Genomic DNA, 23,192 nt, shown 5'->3' with positions numbered 1-23,192 from the left:
CAGTCACAGACTGACGGGCACATGTTAATTTCGAGCCCTGCTCAGGACTACATTTACACCATGGGCGTAAAAACTCTTAGTAAAAACTAAATTAGAACGAATTCACGCATGAATTTCACAAAAATAAACTCTTTGCTGCAAAATAAATTGATACTGAGAGCAGAATTTGATAAAATGGATGAAAACCAACAAATAATGTTTATTTTGGAACCTCGAGACTATAGTCCTGGATTACTTTTACACCGTCCCACATTTCCGTATCTGTACCATTCATATAATTTTGGGAATTTTGGAACCACTGATTTGAAAAGCATAGTAATACAGATTAAACAACAACCAAAAACATTTGGAACTTTGACCATGTAGGTTGAGAGCACGAAATAACAACAACCCGATTCGCTACCGGTAAAACGACTGTACAGTGTTTTTAGTTTGGAATCGTGATCATTTTATTTGTAAGTTTAAAGTACGTGTATTAATAATGTATCATTGCCTGAATAAACAAACTAAACAGAATAATAGAGGGCGAAGCCCTCTCACGGCCCAAAGGGCTGTGAGAGCGGAGCTCTCCCTATAGGTAACACGTATATATACATGTTTAAAAGGAAAATATAGGAAAATAATGAAAACTTAAACCATACCTATGGAACTTGAAAATTTTGGTCCCAATGGCGTCGATAGGAATACTAGCGCATGGAAATGTATTCCTTCATTTTGAATTTCATCTACTCTTGTTCACGTCGTTCTGAGATGTTACATAAAATCCGTAAAAGCATGTAAATCTTATTTTCTTAATCATATAGACTCTATATAGACTTAACCAATCCTCGATTAACGCCATGTCTCCTGTGTTTGTAAATTTGCTAAATAACGAAGCTGAATATGACGTCACAATGTACTGTTTACATCGATTGCGTTATATTTCCCGCGTTCAATATATAGGCGGATCAAATGTCCAAAATTAGGATGCTTTGATACAGCTCTGTCCTCGTGCTAACTTTGTTGTTTTTTGTCCTGTTTTGGATATAGATACTAATGCCAATATTTTTTGCTTCGCTCTCAAACACGGTCACGCCGTAAGACATATTAGAGGGCGAAGCCCACTCATGGCCCGAAGGGCCGTGAGAGCAGAGCTCTCCCTATAGGTAACACGTATATATATGTTTAAAAGGAATATATAGAACACTAATGAAAAATTCAACCATGCCTATGCAACTTGAAAAGTTTGGTCCCAATGGCGTCGATTCGAATACTAGCGCGTGGACATGTATTTCTTCATTTTGAATCTCATGTACTCAAGTTCACGTCATTCTGAGATGTTATATAAAATCCGTAAAAGCATGTAAATCTTATTTTTTCAGTCTTCATGAAAACATTTAAAACTTGCTGGCCAGTCGGACCAGTGAACTGTCTGAATTTACTTGCCCACAGTGAAATTTACTGGCCCTCAAAATTTCCATAGTACATGTTTATCACATACATTATGGAATGCATTGTAAAACTGTACAATTAATTTACTGAAACTATGCTTATTACTCATATTCATATCCACCCTAAGACATCCTTTCTGTCGATACCAGAAAAACAACACCGTACATGGTATTTTCTCTCTTTCTTCACCCGCAAACAACAAATTCACGCATTTTTCACAAACATGAAAAAGCCTGAGTGCACCTTAGGAAGTAGCCTTCTCTACCAACATCAAATGTAAACGATTGATTAATTCTATAAACTATAGAAATTGCATAAAATCAGAGATAACTGCAATTGACGAAGTTCATTTTAATTTGACAATGCAATAAAGCAGCAGTTACCGGTGTGCAGTGCGATACAGAATGCGGCCATTTTTGTTGTTTCAATAAGTTGTTCGTTGAATATTCACGTCATCAACGTACAAGTTCTCTTGACAATTACAAGTATAGACATAGTTATCGTTCTTTACTTTAAAGAAATAAACAAACCACGATGTCAAAACACTTACTTTATGCGCTATTTATTGATTTATTTTTATTTTGATGGTAATTTAAGTAAATAAGACGTTTAGAATATTTAAATCCAACATTATATTCAATGTGACTTACAAAAAGTCTATAAGCCCATCGGACTTCCTGATTTTTTTATTTCACTGACGAGACCCTAAAATTCACTGGCCTCGGTCTTCGGACCACTGAGTTTTCGTGAAGACTGTTTTTTTAATCGTATATTATCACTCCTCGATTAACACGATAGTAGGTCATGTCTCCAATGTTTGTGTATTTGCTGAATACCGACGCTGAATATGACGTCACGATGCACTGTTTTCATCAGTTGCATAGAGTTTCCCGTGTTCGATGAATTGGCGGATCAAAAATGTCCAAAGTTAGAATGCTTTGATTGAGCTCTGTCCTCACACGTTAGGTGCTAATATTTCGGGATAATTTTTGTCCTGTTACGGATCTAGATACTAATGCCAATATTTTTGCTTCGCCCTCAAACACGGTCACGCCGTAAGACATATTATTTGAAAACAAAAATGGATCGCAACAAAATTTACAAACAACAATTAGCTATAAACATTTAACATACCATTTAAACGAAGCGCTGTCAGATGATAACTGGATTGTCAATCCCGACTCAAATTGAGAAGGGGGAAGGTATAATGTCCTGATAGTATCTTGTTGACCTGATTTTCCTTTTTATAAAATTGAAATGAAATCATAAAGTGCATTAACCAAACGTTTTCTGCTTAAAAAGGGGCATGAAGACACTTTGAACAGAAAATTTTCAATTTTTATTTTAAAGTATCTGTAGTATTTATTACAGTGTATGTACTATAGGGGTGGGTATTTTTACCGCCGGACACCTATAGACACAGCCGAACATCATAAATATTATGTATATATTATGTTTTATAGTATGAAAGGTGTGTATCATGATTCTTGTAACAAATATCACAAATAATTTATGATGTTTTTACTATTTTTCAAAACCTAAAAATAGGAAAATGTAACAAATATCGTGTGTATCTAGGCCTATCTGTGACCTGATACCGCCGAACTGGTCTTACGGAAAAGTACTCTAATAACATTTCATAATTCAGCGACAAGTAGGCCTACTCACTTTTTGTAGGTGTTTATGCCTCAAGTTAACTGAATAAATATATAAATTTGGAATACAAAGTGTGTTCTTTCATTATTTTTGGAAATACATCGTTTGACCCCGATCCCGATCAAATTTAAGCACATTGCTGATCACCAAATATAAATGGGTACAATGAAAAAAAATGAATAAATAAAAAAATAAATTAAATAATTGAATAAATAAAATAAATAAATAAATCTCTATTTCAATAATTCAATGTATCGTTTTTATTTGTATCAATAACTGTATATATATGTAGCTATACCGCCGAACACTTGCTCTTCACCGCCAAACACTTTTTCTTTATCTAAACTGAAAATAATTGCCCTGTTGATATTATCTAAACTGAAAATAATTGCCCTGTTGATACAAGTAGCCTACCCATTTACTTTCTTATAATGTGTTGTAACGTGCAAGAGAGGTCACTGCCTGTGAACCCCCGCAGGATCGTACCCGTGATAGAAACGGATAGCCCTGAGAGGGAACATAGATTTACCCCAAAACACCCAAGAATACCCCAAAACACCCAAAAATATCACAGAACAGCACAGTAAACAACCAATATCGTTCATATTGTAACGTGTTACTGGGTTCTTTACAAGAGATGGGGTCATATATTTATAATTTTCCTCTTACTCTACTTGAGCTAGCTATTGATTTATTATTACAACAAATTTCTCTATTTCTCTGTCTGAGCTTTGATTGGTACCGAGTTACTTATCTCGGGTTTCTATTCATACACAGAGGGTAGTTCTGGCTGGGCTATTTGCACTGTGTTCCTGAGCCAAGTTCCTATTGCTTAGTGAAAGTACAGGGTGCCTCACCCTTATTCAGGATAATTGCACCCGCTACCCCACTGCAATTCCTTAAGCTCTTTCCACTAATGCTTATTCTTTTCCTCCCTAGCCTATTTCTATTTTTAACCTACCTATTATTACTCTTTCTTGCTTCTTGAGCTGTTCACATCAGACTGACTGATTTCTCTACTGCAGGCTCTTATATACTACTGAACCATGTCTATCCAAAAGGGGTGATCAGGTCCTTGGATTATTCCAAATTATAAATCACTTCTGCGTTTGGAAGACATGGACCTAATACACTATAACTATTAATCATTACACTACCCACGCCTCTGTATACATGCGTCCCGCATGTTTATCAATCTAACAAGACAAACTTCTTCTTTTTTCAATCATTTAAAATCTGCAGAAAGGAATGCAAATTCTTTTTATTAACATACATACATAAAAATCTTAATTTTCCTTTATAAACAATTATGTTATGCAATGATTTTGTGTGTGCCTCACACAATTATGAATATCGGTTTTTTGTTGTTGGTTTTTTTCACTTGTCAGTGTCTCCTAATCATTCCAAATGTCTTCTTCAAACTTCTCCACACACTCGCCGTCCTATTGATACTTTCTGATGATCCGCACCGTTTTCTGATGGCTGATCCGTTGTGTCTGAGTGCTTGCATCCAACATAATTACCTGGTGTTTGCATCATGGGCAATGCTGCTAGGATACCTGTTTGTTCTCATCATCGACTACCCGAGGTATCTTCTCGCTTGTGACTGTGTCTGTTGCTTCCACTTCTTCTGCGCTACGTCTTACTCCGGGTAATATAGGCAAAGTTATCTTTCTAATGGTTCTACCAGCTTTCAATTCATTTTCGTAAATGAGATCACCTGGATCATCTTGCCATTCCTTGTCATATCCTTCATCTACTGAACAAGTTGTGGCTTCGTCTTGTTCATTTTGAAGTGTTGCTTGTTTACTGTCACATTTAGTTGTCACCTGGTGAATTCTCCTCTGATGTCTTATCAGTAGTGCCTGCCTAGTAAAAGCTATATCACAATCACTGCACTCAAACTTTCTTCTTCCAATATCGTCAGCAGCACAGGCAAGCAGATGTTCTTGCCATTTTTCATGAGTAGGAAGTCGACACAAGGAATATCGAGCACAGAAATCCCGGTTTCCTAGGGGTTACTTTTGTTAAAGGCATGCTGCTTACTATGACTGATCTGTAAACAGAGAAATAAATGAAAATGGATTATGAGGTATTTACATTTCTCTTAGACATTATAATCAAACTGATAATCAGAGTGCCATGCTGGTCTTTTTCTTGTTCTGGTACTGTAATACTCAGTTTCTATTTCATTCAGATCTGTGTTACTAAGCAAGTCGACTTCGTCGTCATTTACGACTGTTCTTTCTGTATCATTACAATCAGCTGACTCGTTTTGTGGTCTAACTTCATTCTCAGACTCGAATTGTAATTTCTGACAACCATAGGATCTTATGCGGTCTACATGTACCAATGTTATTTTTGGTGCACCCTCTTTCTGAATTTTATAGGTTAGATCTGTGTGTTTTCCTACAATTTTATATGGACCATACCAAAAGCTCATAAGCTTGGGGGATTTACCCATCTTTCTCTGAGGAAAGAATACAAGTACTTGATCCCCAATGTCAAACTGTTTGCGGACCACGTTTTGGTCGTGATATTTCTTCTGCCGCAGCATGGACTGAGAAGTATATTGTCGAGTATGTCTATGTGCTGCTTCCAGAACTTCTCTTAACTTCCAAACGTAGTCATGGACATTACACGGTATCATGTCTTTAGGGAGTTCATACATGAGATCCAGTGGGGTGGAAACTTCCCTCCCCAGCATAAGCATATTAGGACTATACCCAGTACTCTCATGTTGTGCGGACCGATATGCCGTTAGAACGTAAGGTAGATGTCGGTCCCAATCATGTTGATGATCCGAAACATAAGCAGATAACATGGTAGCTAAGGTTTTATTAAATCTCTCTACCATCCCATCTGATTTGGGATGGAATGCTGTTGTTCTTGTTTTTCGTATACCAAGCAAGTCACAGAGCTCTTGGAATAGTCGGCTTTCGTATTGGCGACCTTGATCACTATGAATTACCTCTGGCACCCCAAACCTGGTTATGAATTCTTCCACTATAACTCTTGCCACTGTCTGTGCTTCAATGTTTTTAAGTGGAAATGCCTCCGTCCATTTCGTAAAATAATCTGATATTACGAGAATGTACTTGTTGCCTTCCTCAGACTCAGGTAGTGGTCCCATTATATCTGTTGCTATACGTTCCATTGGATTGCCACTTTGATCCAGTTGCATACAAGATTTGCCTGCCGAACGATTTTTCCTCTTTCTGCATTGTGCGCATCCAATAACATAGCTACGTACATCACTTTGCAATCCTGTCCAGTAAAATTTATCTCTAACTCTTTGTAGAGTTTTGTTTACACCCAAATGACCTGATGTCCTCGAGTCATGCCATTCTTTCAAAATATCTCTCCTTTCAGACAAGGGAACTATGATTTGGTGGTAAGCCTGTTTATCACCAATCCATTTCCTGCATAAGAGATCATTTTTAATCTCCAAATGATTCCATTGTGATCAAAGTGATTTGATAACTCTGCTTTCATGCTTGATTTCTGAAAAGTTTGGGCGTTTCTTAGTTTCTACCCAATGCTTTACATTGCACAGCTCCTGGTCATTATCCTGCATGCCCTGTAACACAGTTCCGTTGCCCTCAGATACAGTATTAATCTTACGTATGTAATTTGAACGAGAATCTTTGTTACTGCCATGGTCATTGATCTCTTCCCAGTCTTCAGAGAAACCACATTGATGACAGGGGTGCCTACTTAAGCTATCTGCATTGCAGTGTTTGGCACCTGGTCGATGTCTGATTTCAATATCGTAGGTACCAAGAAATTCTATCCACCTTGCTACCTGGCCTTGAGGATCCTTAAAATTTAGAAGCCATCTAAGTGCACTGTGGTCTGTCCTTACAATCACCTTGTGACCATATAGATAATGTCGAAAATGCTTACATCCAAACACTACAGCCAAAAGTTCTTTGCGTGTGACACAGTATTTTCTCTCTGATTTTGACAATGTTCTACTGGCATAAGAGATAACTCGTGTCTTTCCGTCAATTTCTTGCGATAAGACAGCACCAAGTCCAAATTGACTGGCATCTGTGTCAAGTATAAAGGAATAGCAGAAATCTGGGTGACATAGTATTGGTGCTGTGGTCAGGTGATTCTTTAACTGCTCGAATGCTTCTTGGCACTCCGCGGTCCATTTAAACTCTCTATTCTTTTCGGTGAGTTTAAACAGAGGTTTTGCAAGAGAGGAGAAGCCATCAATGAATCTACGATAGTAACTACAGAGTCCAACAAATGACCTCCCTTCATTTGGATTCAGAGGCGTCGGCCAGTTTGAAATGGCACTGATCTTTTGAGGATCGGTTTGCACTCCTCTTCCTGACACTATGTATCCCAGAAACAAGACTTCCTTTTTAAATAATGAACACTTTTTGGCCTTTAATTTAAGCACTGCTTTTTCAAGTTTGCTAAATACTTGAGCCAAGTTATTAAGAGTCTCCTCAAAGGTACTGCCAAACACAATGATATCATCGATGTATACGAGACATATACTGTAATTCAACCCTGCCAAGACTGTCTCCATAAGTCTCTCAAATGTTGCAGGACTATTACATAGCCCAAAAGGCATGACCGTAAATTGGTAAAGTCCGTTTCTTGTGGCAAAGGCAGTTTTTGGCTTATCTGACTCTTCCATTTCTACCTGCCAGTAGCCAGAGTGCAGATCCAATGTGCAGAACCAAGCTGCTCCTCGTAAGCGATCCAAGGAATCGTCAATTCTTGGTAAAGGTTAAGCATCCTTGACTGCTTTGCTATTGAGAGACCTGTAGTCTACACAAAATCTCTTTGTGCCATCCTTCTTTTCAACAAGGACAACTCCAGAAGCCCAAGGACTTGAGGATGGTTCTACTATTCCCTTTTGAATCATGTTGTCAACCTTTTTGTCTATAAATTCAGCTGCATGATGCGGTAGCCTTCGTGGGGGTTGTTTTGTGGGTTTAGCGTTCTCCGTGTTAATTCTGTGTTTGATGAGAGACGTTTTTCCAAAATCATCCTCTGATTTAGAGAATATATGCTGATACTTCAGGAATATGTTCTTTGTTTTGGCCGCCTCTTCCACACTCAGATCTCTGGTTGTCTCCGCATATAACTCTTTCAAATGAGTAGGTATGGCATTCTCAAAGCTTGTTTCGGCTGATTGTTTTGGGCAGTCAATGACATTCATAACTGCAGATGCTTTTCCAACTAATGTATTCCTATACACTCTCTGTGGCTGACCAGATACATTCATAAGTCTTAGTGCTACGTCTTCCCTCACATTTATGAGAGTTCTAGCCACTACGGCTTTTCCCGATTTCTGAAATTTCTCGTTAGCTTCCACCATCAATGATCCTGCGATATTTCTATCGGATGGCAGCAGTAAACGACCAGAGCAGATCATTTCACTCATGGGTGGAATTGTTACCGTCTCCCTCAGACTTATGTTAAAACACCCAAGGTGACCTTGAAGCTGTAACTCGTGCTCAATTCCTCCCACATATAGTTTGCCCAATGACACATCAACGAGACATTTATGGTGTTTAAGAAAATTTAGGCCCAATATTCCCTCAGTACTGATATCGGCAACGACCACGTCATGATTGAATGAGAAGGTGTCCAGTGATACTTGGAGCTTACACCTACCCTTTACCTGGAATGGAGCTCCATCTGCTAACACTATTTCTTGTGTAACAGGGGTCAATTCATGCCTTCTTGTGCTTTCAATTTTCTCAAATATCTTATGCGACAAAATTGTCATAGTGGCCCCTGTGTCAACCAATAAACGACAAGGAACCTGGTTGACAGTGGCCTCAGTGAATAATCCAGATTGAATATCTACTCTAGTTTGAGTGATTGTACCACTTGTAGTCCTGGACCCTTTATCATCTGATCGTGTCTCAGATTGTTCCACTGGTTTACTTGGGACATAATCTTTTTTTCTTGGACTTAATTTCTTTTTGCTGTAACAGTCTACTGCTTTATGTCCCCGCTTTCCACAATTGTGGCATTTAAAAGGGAAAGCATTACCAGAACTCACCGATGAAGACGTAAATTCATTTACGCTATGTTGCATTGTGTTTTCTTTAGACAGAGTCAAATGAGCTATTTTGTCCTCCAGAGCCTTTACAGAAGATTTTAATTCATCACGCAGTTGTTTGATTTCTTGATTCACATGCACATTAGAATCCAAATCTTTAGATTCATTACTGACACTATTAGCTCCTCTGGCAAAACCGATATCTTGCCTTCGTTGTCTTTCTACCCTACAGAATGCTTCTATTTCAACTGCAAGTCGAATAGCGTCATTCAGAGTCCTGGGTCTGGATTGCTGTATTCTAAGTCTCATGTCAAAGTCGTTGAGTGCGTCCACAAAATGATCTTTTGCAATCATTTCTGTAACCTCCCTAGGTGCTGTCGAGTACGCTAAATGCGCCAATCGCCGAATGCTTTCTCCTAGTTCAGGCAAAGTATCTTTGGGTTTCTGGCGTTTCTCTCTAAGCATAGCTCTGTAGAGCTCAGTCTGATTTGCAGGGGCAAATCTCGCTTCTAAAGCCTCACAAAGGTCCCCATAAGCATAGACATCATCCGATTTCATGTTACCTAAAACCGTTTGTGCTTGTCCCCTAAGCGACGCTGCCAGGTATAGTCCTTTTTGTCTGATACTCCAGGAATTTATCTTGCAACATGCCTCAAAGTGTGCCTTATAGTCAATCCATGACCCAGTACCATCAAAAGTAGCAGGCTTCATAACCGTTTTACCTTGAACATCACCGTCACCACCACTGACGATAGAATCTAGCACTGGTCTGTGTGAAATAGGAGGCATGATATCCTTTGACACTTTCCTATCGAGATCATGTGATACCCTGTCTGTCCCTAAAGTATCCCAGCTAATTCTTGGTGTTGACTGCCTGACCCTGTGTTCTTCAGTAGAAACCAAAGGACGTGTAGCTGATGTACATGGACTAAACAACTTATATTTATTCTTCTCGTCCTGATTATCCCATTCATCAGGGTCATTCAGCAGGTAACCTGGTGTATATTGCTCGGTTTGACCCGCAGACTGCTTTGTACTATGTGTTTCTGTGGCTTTCTTTCCTGTCAATTCCTCTATACTTGTATCACACACCTTTGATTGTATATCAACCCCTGAATCTGGAAAACTAGGTGCCTTGATGAATGGACGCTTTGAACTAAGTCTGTCCAAAGTTTCCTTTAATTTTTGTCGCTTTGCGTCAATGGCACCTAGCTCATCCCATAGATCTGACCCGTGCTCAGTCATTTCAGCAATTCAAATGTATTATAATGAAAAATAACAAAAACCCCACAACACTGCTACTATGAACTAAATTGTATGTATTTCTAAATAGCACTCTGTACACCGAACACCGTATACTGTACCGCGTCCCCTAATTTAACACCCGGTACTTGGTTATGGTGTTAAAACTACGTGTATTACACTTGTGCACTAACAACCCAAATGAAACATTTAACTGAGGTTCAAAGCAAATATACAAATTCTAATAGATTAATAAAAAATAATCACAAATGTACCCCATCCCTTGACTGGCTGCCACCAAAATGGAACGTGTTACTGGGTTCTTTACAAGAGATGGGGTCATATATTTATAATTTTCCTCTTACTCTACTTGAGCTAGCTATTGATTTATTATTACAACAAATTTCTCTATTTCTCTGTCTGAGCTTTGATTGGTACCGAGTTACTTATCTCGGGTTTCTATTCATACACAGAGGGTAGTTCTGGCTGGGCTACTTGCACTGTGTTCCTGAGCCAAGTTCCTATTGCTTAGTGAAAGTACAGGGTGCCTCACCCTTATTCAGGATAATTGCACCCGCTACCCCACTGCAATTCCTTAAGCTCTTTCCACTAATGCTTATTCTTTTCCTCCCTAGCCTATTTCTATTTTTAGCCTACCTATTATTACTCTTTCTTGCTTCTTGAGCTGTTCACATCAGACTGACTGATTTCTCTACTGCAGGCTCTTATATACTACTGGACCATGTCTATCCAAAAGGGGTGATCAGGTCCTTGGATTATTCCAAATTATAAATCACTTCTGCGTTTGGAAGACATGGACCTAATACACTATAACTATTAATCATTACAATATATTAAAGAAAAATTTAATTTTTTTAGTAAAAATTTTAACCAATAAATAATTTAACCAATAGCATTTGGTGTAAAACAAACAATATGAATATTTCGTTAAATGATCAAAACAGTAAATTATTTGATGCCGCCGATTGCACAATCATGAGTCTTCTTTACTTTCGAATTATGTTTATTTTACAATCTACTCATATCTGCTTTGCAATGGTCTCCAGTAATTAAAGTTTAATTGATTTCCTTTGATGTAATAATTTAGCCTATAATATCGATCATTGATTAAATATGAATTTTCATTTAATTATTTATTTTTTAAAATATCAGTTAAAATCCAATTTTTTTTTTCCTCCTCCTTTTTTTTTTTTTTTTTTTTTTTTTAGATTTTATTAAGATATAAAATATACATTTATATGTCACGTGACTCCGATGAGCAGAGAAACTTAACCGAGTTATCGATCTTGAAATAACTCTTTTATGTATATTGATACCATTTCAAATAATTGTTCAGTTTTCTGCGTAAATAACATAGTTTAAACCAATATTTCATTTTAAATTGTGTTTTGGGGTCTTTTCGTTGTGTTTTGGGGTGTTCTTGGATATTTTGGGGTGGTTGGGGGTAAATCTACGAGCCGGCCCTAAGATGCTGCAAAATTTATATGTACAATGCGCAGACTTTAATCAGTTGTACTGCGCCTATATAGGATCTATTTACTGGTAGCGAATCCCACACACCAGCGCACTTCCACAAGGACAAGCAGGGATGCCCGCACACCTGCCCTTGCGCAGTGATGACCGCACTTGTCTGTCAGCTAACATCTCAGACTGTACTCGTCAATGCTGGTACCGGACATCCATGACTGTACCTGCACACTATTGTTCGGAATGTCAGAGCAAAATTTTCCGGATTGTTCAACGTAGTAAATATGTATGACAAACTGTATGGATACATACCCCCGTGTATAATTTGATTTTTATTTCTATGCATAAATCGCCTGTATGGAATGCCATTATCGCCAAAAAGTAACATTGATCAAGGTAGTACAAAGCTGCCATGTATAAATTTACTGTATTGTATAGATCGGGATTGGAACATCCACCCTTTCCCCGGGAAAAATGTGGTTCTGGACATATTCTTTGGTTGTTCACTATGTTATGTGAATATAATATACTTTTCAATGCAATTTTGATACTTGGGACTCGGGCTCGGATATAGAAATTTCATAAAGGAGGGGGGAGGGCAGATAAATTGTTAATATCGAAAAGCTTGTTTTTACAGCTATAAATTTCTGCATGTAACTGTACATGAAATTCACAAACGTACTCTTCAAACAATGAATTTGAACAAGTATTACTCTACATGTGTGGGTGTGAATGGGTGGTGAAAGCAAAAACAAAAAAAAATTAACAATTCTACTTGAATCTCATGTTTTCAAAAGAAAGATTGAACTAAAAACAGTTTTACAAATTCACGTCCCATGCATATGAACTACTCGCAGACATCGGGAGGACTTTGGTAGTATAGGTCATCAAAACTGACTAAACGAATCATGTATGCAGTATCAACACTAAACAAACAGACCATCATCTGCACTCTTTTATTAAATTTGTCTGGACTAAATTTAAATTACAGAGGTGAGTCGAAGTAAACCAGGAACGGGATCCGGATGTCATTAAATATCATGATGGCACAACTTCTAATGAGTTTGTGCGCAGATTTGGACAACTCATGATCAGTGAAAGTACCGTATTTCCACTTGTGCCTGTGTCATTATGATAAGGCGGTTTCCCAGGAAATCTGGAAGAAAGTGACTTCTTTCCAAATATCAACAGACCAACATCATAAAAAAAAACGATACTAAGGAGGATACAAGAAAACATCATATTAGAAAATATTAACAAAAGCAACTCAAACGTGGCAATTTATTTACCCACCGACAGTAACTTATAGATCTATATATCTTTTTCAGCAATGGACAGTGGTAATAAAATTGAGAAAAAGCTATCAATGAATGTTTATGAATTGATTAAACTGTAATTTGACAGAATATATTACAGACAATTTAACCCTACAAGCTGCTGCACGCAGCCAGTGTTGATAATTGAACCCAAGAGACCAGTTAGAGTATTTCTCATTGCCCTTTATCTAATTAGCATGTTTCTTCATCGTATTTGCTTTCATTTGTTTATTTTTTTGATTATTAAGTCCTATATATTTCACAAGCCATAAAACCAAGACATGTTAAATGTGTTGGAATCACAAGGCAAATGAAATGACTGCTAATCTCAGCACCTTAAATGAACAATATTTAAAATAGACATTCGTGAATACATAAAGATAATTAGTTTTTTAAATCCTATAAAATAAAAGTAACGATAATCGATTGTAACAAAGGTAAAGGTAAGATAATAGTACAAATAATAGAGAGGTTGAGATTTCAAACGTGTAGTTTAGGACGCCTTCAAATAGATTGATTAAATATTACACAGTTTTCTTTTTATTGCTTTTAATTTTTATGCTTAAATGCTTTGTACAAAGTAATTGTCAACCAGTACGTTCTGTATTTTCAGTCATAGTACAAATTGTCATGAAGTAGTATATCGGAACTCTCCAGTGTTGAGAAGGTAAAATATGAAATGGTGGCCGTTTGCAATGGCTTCGAAAATAGCCAACTTGAATTACTGTGGGATTTACACCTTTTAAAGGTAAGAAATGCATGTTTCATTGTGATAGGGAGTTAATAGGATGTCTAAGGCGAAAAGTTGAAGCGGACAAGAAATTCAATTTAACCCATTTCAATCGCAACAAGCGGCCGAAGTTCAGGCAAGATTTCCCGAATCACTTTATGTGACACTGGTCTGAGATTCGGAAGAGGCGTCAGTCCAAATATCCAGCCTCGACGAATCTCGCTGAGATTAGGGTTTCGCGTGCCGAGGTAGGGGTGTGCGTGCTAGGACTGCCGGGCTGTGCCGGGCTTGGACGGTATGAACTTGGGAGAGCGCTATGAGATAGGAGTGCGTGCGGAGCTATGACGCAACAATGGGAAGAAAATAGGTTATGACTAAATGGTATCCCTCAAAAGCAGGTGACCCACGAGTTACTTGCCCCTGATCATAGATAGAAAGATAAGTCGTACCTCGAATAATATTTCGTATAGAAATATGTTTACGATGAAGAAGGCAAAGAAAATTGTTGGGACTTTTTACTAATTAAGATTACTAATTAAACCCTAATTAGCTGAACTATTAAAAATGTAAGAAAGGAATAAAGCAATGAAGGCAATATGGAGAGAAATAAGATTTGATAGAAATTGTACAGAGTATTAGCTAATTAATATAATTAATCAGATCCTAATTTAAAATGTTAGATGTTAAAAACAGTAAGAAATTAGATATAAAAAACTGTAAGGGGCGATGTCAAATGATTGATTTCGGACACAAATCTAAATTCAAATAGTTAAGAGGAGTCTTCTGTAAGTTTCTCTCATCCGACATCGATTACACAGTCGAAAAAGGAAAAAAGACAATTGTAACATCTTTTCCCTCTTTTTCCTCACATGACGATATTACATTTTAATACGCAGTTGATTATTTCAATACACACTTTTTTTTGTGAATAAACAGTAGATATAGTATACAGTGTTATTTATGCTCGTTTGTTCTTACTTGTCAATCGATTAATTTTAACACTCATCATATCTATTTCAAGGGGAGGGGGTCGTAAAAACTATGTGAATAAAACTTTTAAGGGATACCTAGTTAATTATCAAGGCTCAACAAGCCCGTGTTCATGAGCGATATCTACAACTACTTTTGAAGGGTAACAGATACTCTTTGCCACCCAGCAAGTTCCATATCCGACCTGCCTTTCAGGGATACCGATTTAATTATCCACGCTCAACTAGCCCAAGCTCCCGGGCGCTAAAGTCACCTACTTTTGAGGGATACCAGATAAGTTTTGCCACTTAGCGAGCCCTATATCTGACCTGCCTTTCAGAGATACCGAGTTAATTATCGACGCTCAACTAGCCCAAGTTCCCAGGCGCTAAAGTCACCTACTTTTGAGGGATACCAGATAAGCTTTGCCGCCCAACGAGCCCTATATCAGACCTGCCTTTCAGGGATACCGATTTAATTATCGACGCTCAACTAGCCCAAGGTCCCGGGCGCTAAAGTCACCTACTTTTGAGGGATACCAGATAAGCTTTGCCACCCAGCGAGCCCTATATCTGACCTACTTTTCAGGGATATCGAGTAAATTTATAGGGCTCTACTAACCCGAGTTCCTGGGGATCTAAACACCTACTTTTGAGGGATACCAGATAAGCTTTGCCACCCAGCGAGTCCTATGGTAAACCTGCCTTTCAGGGATACTGAGTTAATCAGCAACGCATAACGACGAGTGTATAGTACGATTTTTAGGCTACGGTACTAATCTGCCTTTTAAGGATAGTATTTTTGATTTCCTATACAAAGATCGATTCATAAGATCTGCCTTTTAGAGATACGGAGTTAGTAATCCTTGGACAGCTAAACCAATTCCTATGCTGTTTTACTAAGCTGCCTTTGAGGACTATTGTGCACAAATGAAGCTATTACAATAACGTATTTCATAGCATAGTTATTACTATGGAACTAAGATGTATAATACTAGTAAATGAGAAACACTTCGTACTGTAATGGAAATGACACTACACTGTAATGATAAAAAAATCTCCATGGACATCCTTAAACGTTATGAAATATTCACCATGTTGCATTGACTAGATCAAATTAAAACAGCATTTAGTACGGAATTTTAATTTTTGATAGACTGATTAAGCTCATCAGCTATGATAATTTGTAAATGAATGTGTGCACATATGATATTGGGTGTTAGTTGTTACTGTTTTTCTTTCTCTCGCTCTCTTGTCTCTCTACCTCCTCCCACCTTTCCTCTCACTCTCTCTCGGTCTAATCTATCTCTCCCTACTCAATGCCTCCATGCCTGTATTTCCCTTTCTCTCTTGCCCCTCTCTCTCCCCACCCTTCCTCCTCCTCTCTCTCCATGTTTTCTCTCTCACTCCTTCTTTTCCTCTCTTTCCCTCCTCTCATTACCCTTTCCCTCCCTCTCTCTCTATCCTACTCTTCCCTCTCTCTCTCCCTTTCTCCTCTTCTCCCTCTCCCCAACCATTTCTCTCACTCATTCCCTTTCCCACCATTCCTATCTCTCTTCCCTCTCCCCCTTTCTATCTCCTCTCTCTTCTCTCCCGCTCCATCTCTTTCTCCCTATCCTATCCTTCCCCTCTCCATCTATCCCCATGTCTTTTTTCTCTTCTCTTCTTTTCTCTCCCATCTCTCTACCTCTTCCACTTTCCCCCCTCTCTCTCTCTTCCATCTCTCTCTCATCTTTCTTTTCTCTCTCCTCCACCCTTTCTCTCACTCATTTTATATCCTTCCTCTTTCTCTCTCGTCCCTCTCCCCATTTCTATCTCCTCTCTCCCCTTATCTCTCTCTCCCATCCTTCCTCTCTATCTCTCCCCATCTCTCTCCTCCCTCTGTCGCATTCCCTCTTCCATTCTTCCGTCTATCTCTCCCTCCTCTCTTTCTCTTTTTTCTCTCCCACCCTTTCTTCATTTCCCACCCATTTTATCTCTCTCCCCTCTTCCCTTTCTATCTTCTCTCACCTTCTTTTATCTCTTTCCAATCCTTCCTCTCTCTCTATCTCTCCTATCTCTTTCTTTCTTCTCTCTCTTCTCTTTTCCCTCCCTATTCTCGCCCTCTTTCCCTCTCTCCCACATCCCCTCTTCCATAATTATATTCCCTCCTCTCTCTCTTCTTTCCCCCACCCTTTCTCTCTCATTTCCTTTCCCACCCTTCCTATCTCTCTTCCCTCTCCCCTGTTTATCTCCTATCTCTTCTCTCCCCTTATCCCTCTCCCTCTATTTCTCTCATCCTTCCTCTAATTCTCCCCATCTCTCCCTTCTCTCGTCCGGCTCCCTCTCCCACCCTTCCTCTTCCATCTCTCTCCCTCCTCTCTTTCTAATCTCTCTCCTCTTTCTCGCTATCCTTCCCTTTCCCACCCTTACTATTTCTCTTCCCTCTCTATGTTCTTCTCTCCCCTTGTCCCCATCTCTCTATCTCCAATCCCCATCCTTCCTCTCTCTAAACGCTCTCTCTCCTTTCATTCGCCCCCTCCCACACTTTCTCTCTTTTCCCTTTCTATCTCCCTATGCCCTATGTCTCTCTTCCCTCTCTCTTCTCTCTCCCTCCCTCTCCCACCCTTTAACTTCTTTCTGTCCCCTCTTTATCTCTTTCCTCTTTCTCCTTCTCTCTCTCTTAACCTCTTTCCATATATATTTCCCTCTGTTCTTTCTCTCTCCCTTTCTTTTTCTCCCCTCTCTCTCCGACTGCAGTATAAAAGAAAGGCTCCTCATTTATTTTGATTTTGCAGTTTAATCAATAAGTCCATTGAGTGAAGGTAAGATAATTATACTATTTTTATCTGTATACAAATATATACTCAAGATATATCATCATATTTTGGGCAAAAACATGTATCATTGCATTGAGAGAGCTTGAGACATTGCAACTATATGTAATCAGAATTGTTACTGATATACCAACATTACCATAAAAAGAACTGATTTATTATAAATCTTGGGTGAAAAATCTAATTGAAAGTTACGCGTATAATTGATCCTTCTTTTCTGCAATATCACATTCCTTGTAAGTATAAACAGCATTGATAGGTGGGTCAAAGGTCAAGTGATGATGTAACAATATAAGCCATTAGCGCTATAACGTAAAATGTCAATGACGTAGGATTAGGATGGACTCAATCGGATCACACGCTCGCCTTTTTCCGTAACCGGTAAAAAGACTCGGACGTGGATCGGCGCAAGAATTGCATCAAATTGGTGCATTTCTTCGCCGGAAGCGCGCCTGTGGATTAGGTTAAAAGGCCAAAACCGAATCCTTGTATAATGTATTATTTATATTTTCACCAGAGATTCAGTTTTGGTATCATTAACGTCTTATTCACTCCAAAACATAAACATAAAAGTAAAGAATGATAGTGGTAGAATACCTTAGACATGTATGATATCTTAAATGCATTTGAAAGCTCGCGTTTCATATTGTAACGTACGCCTGTGACGTCATAGTTGCATTTCTGTACAAATGGTAACAGACTGATGGCGTCGATCCACATATGAGGTTCATTTGCGGTTGCGGAAATAGCCGAGTAGTTACGATTGGGATGAACTAGGTCGGGTATGATATGAAATGGTACCCTGTTGACCTCGCTTCTCTTGCAAATCAGCGGGGAACCAGTTTAGGGTATGATATAAAAATACAAGAGACCTGTGACGTCAAGTCGGATATGACGTAACAATAGAAGTTGGGAGCGCTATGTTGTAATGATAACGTAGAAAAAAATTGAGAAAGCCAAGAGCGCTATGACGTAGCAATGACAAGGGAAAAGTCGATAAAGTCGGCGTAGTGTTTAAATGTGTTAATAATAAGTGTGCCAGTGGTACCATGTATGTATAGGAGGTGATATAGGTGATTGTATGGGTGGTGGTGTGTGGTGTATGTGGTGTACACCACCCATACACTATCAACTACAACCTATACACCACATACTATTACACTGCACATACTCCACATACCACCACCCATACTACAAAATACCATTACACCTATATCACATATCACTGCAATTGTTACGTCATTGTGTTCTCTGCTATTTCAATTTTTCTAACGTTATTTTCCCGACGTAAAGCTAATAACTCCCATTGTTACGTCATGCTCGACTTAACGTCATATCGCTCTTCAAACTTCCGCCAGAGTTCGTTTGCTCACAAACCAAATTCTTCCAGTTAGGCATTATGGGATAGCGATTGTATACTGTGTGACGTCACTGTAGAATGACGAAAAAAGAACCATAACGTCAAACGTAAATAGTTCAAATCAAGAACGTAAACAACAAGTTTATTACTTTACACTATAATTTGAACAGAGTCTCCCTTCTCTTTAATGATCTTTTGATCATTTTATATTTATAATAAAATCCATATTTTTATATATATGCTCTTAATGTCAATATTTTCAAGCTTTAACTACGAACTACTTCTTTAGTGTTATTTGCTCGCGTGATAATCGGGGACTCACAATGTACAATCTGTATATTGTACTGCGTCACATAGGAGAGGTCTATACATAGGTGACGCAGTGAGAACTCGACGAAGAGTTTGTACGCTCTTGCATTCCTACGTCATACCGCTCCCGGCTTCCATTGTTACGTCATACCCGACCTAGTCTCGTTCAACCAGACACTCGGCTGTCTCGGCAAATCTGCAAAGAAAATCTCTGCTCGTCGGAGATTTCTGGAGACAGCCGAGCGTCTGGTTGCACGAGACTACCTTAGGTCCTAAACTGGTTCCCTACTGATTGGTGATACACACGAGAGAAGCAAGATCAACAGGGTACCTAGGTTCCAACCCAATTCACGCTTCCACTGTCGTCAGGGGAGGTGCAGTTATCATCTCCGCACAGCCAATCAGAATCGCGGAAGAATTGTCCGCCATTACCTCCGTCAAAACTTATGATGACGGAGGTTTTGAGGTACAGATGTTTTAGCCTGATTACTTCGAGTTCTCATAAAATTGGTGGAATTGTGTGCATCGGGGAAATACAACAGTGATTCACGTTACCCAGAAAGGATACTAGAAGTAATGTTTATCCCATTTCCAAACCCCAAATCACATAAAGATTAATGTTTACGTTGGATAAAGGCGTGCGGTAGTAGGCCCCACAGTAAGAGCAGAATGGACCGGCACACAAAGTAAGTTAGTCTTAGCAGACAATTATGTATTAGTTAATAGTAATAGTTAAATCAGGGACTGATAATAATACATGCCCATGTCATGTGTATATATGTACTAAGAGCTACAGGTGCTTGGGTTCAGGACCCCCCACCCCCATTCTCCCGAATTGGCCGAATAACCTGCACGACTTGATTTAAATTATTTCTTGTTGAAAATCCTACTAATGCATGTCAACAATGTCATGCATACCCCAAAATAGCTCTTTTTAAGAATTTCCCCCATTGAATATAACAATTTGTGTAGCTAGGTTATTCAAGGGAGGGGGGGGGGGGTGTCATGAACCCAAGCACCTCTGCTAAGAGCTACACAATACTATTTTTTTTAACTATAATATTATCTATTTAAAAACAGAATCCCATATCTAAACTATTTCCATATCTAGGGTCAATTCATTTAATGTTTACACCAATATATATGCAGTTTCTGGTCTGGTGTCTTAAATTTTCCCTGCTCAGCCATACATATCATAACATGACTGTAAGAGCGCCATATTCAAGGTTTTCGTTCCATGATTCCTACAATAGATCATACCAGGGGATAAAGTTCTAAAGTTTCAGTAATCAGACTAATTCCGTGGTCAAAGTTTTTAAATATCAATAGAATTTATGTCCCCATATATATTTTGCAATACTAGTAAATGGTTTTAAATTCGAATTTAGATTTCATAATAATTCGAGCAAACTGAAATTTTATAAGTAGCTAATAAATTTTTGGGTGTAATGTATGCATAGGATCTTTCATGTAATAGGTCAGGTCACCTTTTAAAATTTCATGGCCCCTCTCAGCATCTATGTTTTACTTCCAAATGCTAAAAAAAATTGTTGTTGTTTCTTTATAGATTCATTGGATATACTTGTAAGAGCAGCACAAGTTAGAGAATTTACAAGACCAGTTAACAACAGCAAAAAATGCCTTTCATCAACAGAGCATACTTAATCATCATCTGTAACTCCAGTTATCAATGGAAGCCCAAGATTAACCCCACCAACAGGCCACCCCTTTTGACATTAACAGTACTCTACAGCAAGAGGAAAAAAAACCCCAGGGTTGTTTTTATATTATATCAATTTGAGACATACCACATTTTGTACTTTGTTAGAGTTTTTTTTATACATCTGAGCAAATTCCCCGGTGTGTAAAAAAAGGAGGGACATAACAAATATGACAAAACAATCGCAGTTGTTATTAACACTGATGAGGCTGAGACATAATTTTGAAATCAAGGACTTGGCATCAAGATTTTGTATTTCAACACAGTGTATCAGTGATATATTCTATGCCTGAATTGACCTTATGTTGTGTTAGGTTGTGTTTCAATATAGTCCTATAGGAATGATATTAACAACATGCCAACTGAATAAAAGCTCAATTCCCAACAACCATCGCTATCATTGATTGTGCAGAAAGGAAATCACAGAAACAATCTTCTTTAAAACTACAGTTACAAATTATACAATCTGACTACAAATCAGCTACAACCTAAAGGGGACTTGTGGATTGTGCTCCTTTAGGGGACACAATGGAAACTAGCTGTATGCTAATTTGTGTTATCTTGGATAAATAAAGGCTATTATTATTATCATATTTGTTAGTCAATTATTTACTGGATCTATGTCAGATTTTGCTGTTACAGAGAATAGTGGATTTTACAAACTCCTTTGTTAACTGATGGTGGGTTGAATTATTCTGGAAGGGGAATTCATTATAGCAGACAAAGGTTTCACGATATCCAAAGAACCAGGGGAAATATGTCTCTCTGTCAGTGTATTCCCACCAGTTAGTATATGTATATATATGGAGACATCAATAAAGTTGGATAGTTTGCACCCTACTAACTCTTGGGCAAAACCCAGGGTTGAAGAGAAAATTGTAGAGCATGTGAATTCATTGTGTACTACTTGTATATAATGTGAGGAATTTATTTAAAATGATAAACATTTTATAAGAGAGTAAATTTATGTCTAACTTTGGGAAAACTTACATTATGATGAATATAAACTAGCAGATTACTTAAATTTTCCTTCGAAATGTGTGAATGCTCACAACTAAGAAAATGTAAGAATTTGTGCTGATTCATTGACAATTAAAATAGACAGATATTGTAAACCATTTATTCTTAAAGAACAATGATTATTCCATAGTTTTGAATTATTTGTTGAAAATAAAAAAAACCATGTGGTACTTAATTTATTGTACTATTTATGATAAACTACTCCTTTAACTAAGTATTATATTGTGTTGCTGATCAACGCAGCATATATGATATAGTTATTCAGTTTCAACCGAACAACAAATATCGTCAATTCCGTAACAAAACAATTATTCAAATCTCGGAAAACGTTTCGTAATATTAACCCAGCTGTGCATGAACAGTAAGCATCGATGACAGCCGAATCCTGTAAATCGATGGTTAGACGATGTAGTGTTTCTTTACTTTAAATGCAGCGAAAGCATCTAGCGCTAACAAATAAGTTATAATTACTGTTTCTTCCGCGTTTTTACCCACTGAAATTATGTGAACATAACCTTCTCTGAAGTATGTCAAACCCTTTGACGGACTGTTCTGTGAAAATTCACGAGTAAACGAGGCGATTGAAAAGGTATCCTGTATAAGATCGAAATCGCCCGCCATGTTGTTTACATAAGTTGACGGAGTCTGAAAACATGTGACGTTCGTTGTCAACGGTGGGCGGGGCGTGGAAGAGTGAATCGGAACGCCTCGAATGTCTCGTGCACTCGACATAGTGCACCATTCTCTACCCAGTGTTCTGTGCGCTACTTTTAAAGGGAAAGGAAACGAGAATAATTGTTTATATCATGTGATTATATTATCACGTCATTCCAAACGTTGACAGAGGTATAAGCGACGCTTTTAGACTGCCGACTGAGCCCCACTTGATGGGGTCAGCCCCCAATTTTTTGATGGGTTTGGATGGGTGGGTTTGCCTTACTCGTGGAGACTGGCCCCTGGAGGCGTGACTTTGGCCTTTGACCTTGACCCACTTTCAAGGTCAAACCTCAAAAACCCACGGGAGAGAAAGTGTGACTTTGACCTTGACCTCATTTTGAAGGTCAGAGAGGTCACGGGGCTTCGTTTAAGTGGTCCCGCG

General features: G+C 38.4%; 1 protein-coding gene and 1 long non-coding RNA gene across 3 annotated transcripts in view; one reads left to right on the top strand and one right to left on the bottom strand.

Annotated features, from left to right (window-relative positions):
- The window catches only part of LOC125665419 (titin-like), a 197,062-nt gene extending 194,452 nt beyond the window's left edge, over window positions 1-2,610 (bottom strand). For both annotated transcript variants that reach the window (XM_056156017.1, XM_056156018.1), the window contains exon 1: window positions 2,566-2,610. In XM_056156017.1, coding sequence (XP_056011992.1) covers window positions 2,566-2,568 — 3 coding nt within the window. In that variant the 5' untranslated portion in view covers window positions 2,569-2,610. The remainder of the gene's footprint in view (window positions 1-2,565) is intronic.
- A 17,082-nt stretch (window positions 2,611-19,692) lies between these two features.
- On the top strand, window positions 19,693-21,662 carry LOC125683412 (uncharacterized). The gene is made up of 2 exons (XR_007372946.2): window positions 19,693-20,039; window positions 20,921-21,662. It is a non-coding gene; the product is annotated as an uncharacterized LOC125683412 (long non-coding RNA).
- The last annotated feature ends 1,530 nt before the right edge of the window (window positions 21,663-23,192 follow it).

The sequence above is a fragment of the Ostrea edulis genome, chromosome 2 (genome assembly GCF_947568905.1).
Source record: "Ostrea edulis chromosome 2, xbOstEdul1.1, whole genome shotgun sequence".
NCBI lineage: Eukaryota > Metazoa > Mollusca > Bivalvia > Ostreida > Ostreidae > Ostrea > Ostrea edulis.
This window is presented reverse-complemented; position numbering and strand designations above follow the sequence as displayed.